The 7,096-nt window shown below is 54.0% G+C and overlaps 1 protein-coding gene across 1 annotated transcript; it reads right to left on the minus strand.

Annotated features, from left to right (window-relative positions):
• Positions 1-2,265: 2,265 nt before the first annotated feature.
• VAX1 (ventral anterior homeobox 1) lies at positions 2,266-6,287 on the minus strand. Its single transcript, XM_034062433.1, has 3 exons — positions 6,050-6,287; positions 4,258-4,445; positions 2,266-2,808 (listed from the first exon to the last, which is right to left on the minus strand). Exons 1-3 carry the CDS (start codon positions 6,285-6,287, stop codon positions 2,266-2,268), a joined length of 969 nt encoding a protein of 322 aa, XP_033918324.1.
• Positions 6,288-7,096: the final 809 nt, after the last annotated feature.

Genomic DNA, 7,096 nt, shown 5'->3' on the forward strand with positions numbered 1-7,096 from the left:
ACTCTCGGGGCTGGACTGCCAAATGGGATGGAAGCAAGAGCTGTTTATGTATTAATATCCATATTTATGCACACAAGCGTATATGTATTTGAATGTGTATTTATATATGCTTATATAGGGATATATAGATAGGCACACATGTATGTGCATCCACAAGCCAGGCCCTGCATCGAGAAGCCAGGCCCAGCACCTGCTGCAAGCAGAAGAAGGGGTGCAGAAGTGAGGGACCCACAGACCAGGATGGAGGTGACATTGGGATAGGCTGGGCACCCAGCTCATCTCCCCGTGCAGGACCGTGTCACCACAACCACAGGGACAGCCATGGGTAGGGAATTGGGCCCACGGGGTATGGAGTGCTGCGAGGGATGGTCTGGAGCTGCAAAAGGGACTGGGAATGCTCCAAACTGCTCCAAAAGGAACATAGAAAAGATCTCACTCCATGGAAGGGACCTTACAACCCCCCTTTTCAGAATTAGAAATAAAATATGAAAATTAAATAAAAACTGAGAACCTACAGAGGGATTGGGTTTGGGGGGGGGGAGGTTCAGCAGCGCGTACATTAGATGAAAGTAATGTGGGTGCTATGAATATAAAACGAAAATACACCTAATTCCATCATCATATAGATATAATATATTTCACTCTCACCACATAAATACAAAACATCCAAATATCCAAAACATTCAGAACAAAAGTTAGTAGCAAGGGCTCAGCGCTCGATTCGTCCATTATTTGTTTCTTTTCCCGACTAGTTGCCTAGAAACTTCCGACGTAAATAATTTACAATAAAATTACTATTTTCTTTCTGTCCATCTCCTTCTGCCCACTTCTAGAATTAATTCTCTATTCTACAGCAACCATTCCACTTGTTGGCAATTTTTTTTCTCTTTTTTCTTTTCTTTTTTTTTTGGTTACAGTTTGGTGGCACGGATTTATACAGTTTGTAAACGTTAAAGTTGAAAGAAAGAAAAGAAACTTCAAACCAAAGTCAAGAATATTAATCGCTTGTTTCCAAAGAACTAGCTAAAAGTACAGCATCCCTTTTCTGGCAAATCATTCAAGTACCAAGATTGAACAGGAAATATTCGATCCGGAATACTAGAAGGTGAAATACACGTTTGTGGGGAAAACAGCAGTAGGAATTATGAAGGCAAAAAATAAAAGGAGGTTGTTACATAGATGTATTTTAAAGTACAAAAATAACATTAAAAGATACGCTTTTTATATTTGATGTCCGTTTTAAATGAAGTGTGAGCGATATACACGAGGGTTGCTTTAGGAGGAAGGAAGGCTAAAGATTGGTTTTCTTTCATTTCGATGCGCATTGAAATTTTTTGGGGAAAAAAATCGAATAGAAGAAAAAAACATAAAAAATACTATCGCAACAGATCTGGTTGCAAATCGAGTCGCGATTTATTCATCATTTATCTGCAGATTTGTTTTTAGAGATAAGGACCTCGGGGCTGGCCCGTGGGAATGCGGGAGAAAAAAAAGGGGGGAAAAATAAAGGAAAATAAAGGGGGGAAAAAATGGGCTTTGTGTTATCTCGAAGGGGGAGACAGTTTGATTCAAAATCTCTGCAGCCACTGGTTTCTGTCTCCCCGCTCCGTGCGTGTATTTGCAAGGCAGCCCGCTCCGGCCCTTCCCACGTTCGGGATTCCCGGTGGGAAAGGGAAGCTGCTGGCCGTTTTCCCGGCCGGTGTTTCGGGAGAGAGGCACGGAGCTTTCCCGGGGACTGCAGTGCAGTGGGTGTGTTGGAACGGGGGTCACGGGTGGAGCCCCCAACCCCTTGTGCTTCGGAGTTACTGAGGGGGTAAAAAACCAAACCCGGGCATCACCTGGCAGCTCCATCTTCCTCTGTCCGAAATCCCTTTCCCTCTCTTGGCATTGGCTATAGCGGGCCTGAAAGAGCCAAACCGCACCCCGTCCGCTCTCCCTCCTCTTCCCTTTCCTACCGGTGGCAAAGCAAACGAACAGACATCCCCCTCCCTCCCCGAAAGGACACACGGACGCCGGGCCGGCGGGGCAGGGGAGCGGCGGGGGCTGCCCCGCTCCCGCAGCCCCCGGTCTCTGCCTCGCCTCGCCCCGCGGGCACCGGGACCCCGCTCCGCTCCGCACCGGCCCGCGGAGAGAACCGCGCCGCGGGGCTTGGAGGCGGCGAGGGAAGGAAGAAGGGATGGATGGAGGGGCCCGCCGCGCCGCCCGCCCCATAAATATCGCCACAAATAGAGACTATAAATATAAATACGGGGAAGTTACTTAGAGTCAGTCCAGTGCTTTTTTCTCAGCGCTTTCTTTATTGTTGGTCCGGGAGTAGGGCTCGAAGGCCGACGAGCTCAGGTAGCGGGCCGACAGTTCCTGCAAGTTGCCCGCCAGCGAACCGGCCACGGCCAAGGGCGCCGAGGAGAGCCGCCCGGCCACCGAGCCCAGCAGCGCAGGCACCGGCAGCCCGAACAGCCCGTGCCCGGCGGCGGCCGCCCCGTGCAGAGCTGCCGGCGGCGGGGGCCCGGCCGCGGTGCTGGCGGCCGGTGGATGCGGGGAGCCGCCGCCGCCGGGACCCGCTGCCGCCGCCGCCGCGCTGCCGCTGCCCGCAGCCAGGCCGGGCCCGCGTAGCGCCGAGCCCAGCGCTCCGGTAGCGCAGGGAGGCAGGAGGCCAGGCAGCCCCGGCGGGGAGAGCAGCCGGCCTTGCTCCAGCAGCCGCAGGACGCTGCAGGTAGCGGCTGTCTCGGACACCACCGACCGCAGCTCGGAGTCCTTGCCCTGGTCCTTTTTCTGCTTGGTGCGCCGGTTCTGGAACCAGACCTTGACCTGCAGGCCGGGGAGAGAGCAGGGTCAGCGGGGCGGGCTGCGACCGGCGCCCCCCGACCGGTGCCCGGGCCCCGCGGGGCGGAGCGGGAGGGCTGCGGGGGGGGCTCCAGCCCGCACCTGCTAATGGGAGCGACCCTTTCCCACCCCCCCAAGCCAGAGGTTCCCCGTTTCGGGGTTCTCCCGGGGTGAACAGGGGGCAAACACTCCTTATCGCACTGTGGCTGTAGCCTGATCCATCTCACTTTATCCGATTTCACCGTACGCCGGCCCTTTCCCCAACGGTTTATTCCGAGCCAGCTCAGCCCCAAGACCTCAGGACCTATTCTGTGTTCCCACACAGCTGCCTGCCCAGGCCCAGCTGCCTTTCCTGTGGGGGACAACGACTCCATGCTCCCTTTCCAACCTCCTGGCCTGGATACTCTCTCCCCATCCATTTTAGACAATACTGAACTTCAAACTGAAATCCTGGAAACCACTCCGGGGAATAATAACAATAATGGTAACAACATCCAAACCAAACCCCCAAACACCCGTGGCGGTTTCTGTAACCTACGAGCTATTGAACTTGTCATTCCTATCCGGCAAGGGAAAGAAAAAAGGTAATTATCTTGTCAGGGGGGTTATTATTGCACCATGTTTTGCAAAAATATGAAACCGCCTTTCAAAAGTTTGAGGTTTTTTAGACGCTTTCCCGCACTCTCGCACACTTCTAACCCGCCTGATGGGCCACGGCCTCTCTGCTCTGCTGGACGGAGGGGCCGGAAACAGGCACCCAAAATGCGGCCCAAACTTCAGGCCCTTCCTCGCGTTTCCCGTTCCCAGGGCAGAGAGCTCGGACCAACCCCCTCTAACCGGCAGCCCCCGGGATGGTGCCAGCATCTCCCCGATATTCCGCTTGCTGCTGGCCGGGAGGGCCTTGGCCGCTCCTCGCCTCTCCGTGGCCGCAGCCGCGCAACTCCGCCCCAGGAGCAGCCCGCACCAGCACCGCGGAGCCGGGAGCACCGAGCCCCGACGGGGCCCGGGTGGGTTCCTGCGGTGGGAGCCGCGCTCCGGCCCGGGGAAGGGTCTGGCTTCATGGCCAAGCTCCCTCGGCCCCCTCGGCCCCGCGCAGACCCACGGGGCCATGTGCGTGGACACGCAGGGCGGTGAAACCCCTCTTGGCCACTGCCGTTCCCGAGCCGCACACAGCTACAGGTCCCTCAACCGCGCACCCTCAGGGTCCCTCAGCTCCATCCCTTCTCCCCACCCGACACGCGTGGGCCTCTACCCGTCAGCTCCCTCGGCCTGAACGGTGGCGCGCAAGAGGCGCGCAAACGACGCGCAGGGCCGCAGCGCCGGCCCACACGTGGGCCCGGCGCAGGGGAGCTGCCCAGGCCGGGATGAGAGCTTCCACGGTGGGACACGGGGCAGGGACAGGGCAGCCGGGGGTCCCCGTCCTTCTGGGACTACCTGAGTCTCGGAGAGATTGAGCTGGCGGGCGAGCTCGGTGCGCTCCCGCCCCACGACGTACTGGCAGCGCTGGAACTCCATCTCCAGGCGGTAGAGCTGCTCGGCCGTGAAGGAGGTGCGGGTCCGCTTGGGACGGTCCAGATCAAGCCCTTTGGGCAGAATAATCTCTCTGATTGAACCTTTGGCATCTGGCAAAGAAAGGCGCAGTCAGTTTTACACCCAGGCAACCTTCTTCTCTCATTTCCTCCCCCCGTTTTATCATTCCTTTTAATATTTCCGAATGAAAGAGACGTCGCCAGCGCCTTGAAGCCCAAGCCCCGAGTCGGGATGGAGGCTGCGGCACTGCACCTAGTCACTGCACCCGAGGAAGAGGATAAAAACCCCCAAACACCCAACAGAGAAGGAAGGAGGGGGCGATGGGGGCCCAAAGCTCTGGAAATAAACCCATTTAAAAATCGTTTTGATTTTGAGTATATCGCACTGACATTACAACACTGCGGCATCACCCACGTTCTCCCTGGAAAGCTGGGGAAGGATCCTCCAGGCCGGGCTTTGTGCCTGGATCTCAGGGTTACTCTTTGTTCCCCTGGGCTCCAGGTTAGGGCTCCCTGGAAGCCACCCCCTATTCCCCAAAAATAGAAACCCTCCCTATTATCAATGTATTGAAATTTGTTAGAAGTTTTCCACGGAAAATAAGGCAGGCAGGAGCTTTCTGGGCACAGGCAGCGCTGGCTGAGTGCCCACCCTGGATGTGGGGACACCCCAGCCCACCCGGGATCCCGAGCAAGCAAGCTCCTGGGTTTTGGCAAACAGGAGAAGAAGGAGGGGAGGAAAAAGGGGGAAAAGCTAACCCAAGGCACCAAGCAGCCCGCAGAAACCTCACTCCTCTGGTAGCCCGGACAGAAAGAAAGCAGGACAAATCTTATTAACACCACTGTCAAACCAGAGCCAGATTCATGTTACATTAAAGCCTTCCCAACTTTGCTTTCCGTAATTTTACCTCCTCGGTACGTTTTAAATCAGAGACAATCACATCATTTTAATCTGACCCCCTCTCTGGGTCAATCGGTCGCGCAAGGATTAATTATTGTTTACAAGGCCTTGCTTCGCACTAATTTTAGTCCCATTCTGTTCTCTCCCTTCTCCCCCAAAATGCACCTTAATAAACCCGAAATTTCTGCAGGTAAATTCGAAATTATGATTATTATTTTTTTCGGAAGAGGGAGAAATAGAACGATTTAATTACTTCAGCCTGGAGAGAAGACGAGGGTTGGGGGAAATTAAACGTATAACTGTATAATAAACGATAAGGATTAAGAAGCCCTTCGTGGTGCCTCCATTCGTTTTAAGGGTGAAGGTTATCCCAAACCACCCCTTTCTGCAGGGGACCCTCCTGCCCGCTTCCACACCGGGCGGGAACCGCGGCCCCACGCCATTGTGCGCGGCAGGCGAGATGCGCGGGCGCGGAAGGAGCGCGCAAGGCAGCGGGGCAGAGCCAGCGCCAGAGCCGCGGCCCCGGCGGGCTCCCTGCGGGGACGGGCACCCAGGGAGAGGTGCAACGAGGGGAATGAAACCCGTTAAAACCCGACGGGACCGGGCGGAGGGGGAGCAGCCACCGCGGCCGAAGTTCTCCCGCAGCCACGGGCACGATTCGCCGCAGCACACGGGGCTGGAGCGCGGTGCAGGGCCGCAGGAAGAGCTTCCAAACCGGGGGGGGACCCAAGGCAAAGCGACGAAATAAGCACAGCTCACAGCTCACCCCCACCCGCCGCGAAATCCCTCAAACTCATACCTCTAACTAGGATCCTCCTGCAATAGTCCGGGTCAGCCGAACTAGATTTACTTTTATTACAACCTTCCGTAGCTGCAGAGGCAGAAAAAGTCCCTTGCTGATCCTTCAAAAAAGAAGTAGAAATATTTCCTTCAGCCCCTTTGCTTTCCTTGCCCTCTTTATGTCCGTTCTTCGAGACCCGGTTAGCTTCAGTCTCTGAACTGCATCTAACGTCCATTTTGTCTTGTTTCCCAAACATGTAGTGCAATAAAAACAAAACAGAAAAAAAACCACCAACAACAAAAAAATAGAGTAGAAGAAGAAGAAGAAGGCGAAGTCTATGTTGGATATTGCACGGCTTAGGGTCAGATCGGTGGGGATCTGTAAAAGCACCTTGAGTAAGGAAGATCGGGTTTTATCCCACTGGAAAAGCAGCGGCTTCCTCAGTCCCAGCGTCCTAATGTGACTGTCCAGCTTCCCAGAGCGCCCAGTGATCAGGTACTCAACAGTACAACTCTAAAATGATTTAATGTCTGCCTTATTACAGAGACATGTAGTTGTTAGACACACAGAGGGACGCGCACTCGCTGTTTCAATTGATTACGGGTAATTTTGCAGCCTCCACATTTAGGTTACCTCATGAATACACTAAATTGTTTGGATAATATATCAGATCGTAATGGATGGTTTGTGTGCTTGTCCCCAATCAAGTAGAGTTTAGCCAGTGAATAAACTGAAATGATTGGTCTTGCTTTCAGGAAACACACAATCAAAAGACTGAGACTTCCAGAAAAAAAAAGGAGGAAAAAAAAGGGAAAAAAAAAGGGGGGGGTGGGAAGAGGGGAAAAAAAACCCAAAAAAAAACTTTTGACAAGATTCACCCTGAATTGTTAGCACCATTAGCAGCCATTATTAACTTTCTTCAGTATGCCTTTGACCTCCCGATTATAGAGTGGCTTTCTCCAAAGCACGCCAAATAAATCTGAATAAAGCTGCTGGGAAGGGCTGGAAAAATGCAGTTGCAGGGGGGTGGAAAAAGCAAAAACGCACCAACAAAACCACGGCCAA

Source organism: Melopsittacus undulatus, chromosome 4, assembly GCF_012275295.1.
Source record: "Melopsittacus undulatus isolate bMelUnd1 chromosome 4, bMelUnd1.mat.Z, whole genome shotgun sequence".
Lineage (NCBI taxonomy): Eukaryota > Metazoa > Chordata > Aves > Psittaciformes > Psittaculidae > Melopsittacus > Melopsittacus undulatus.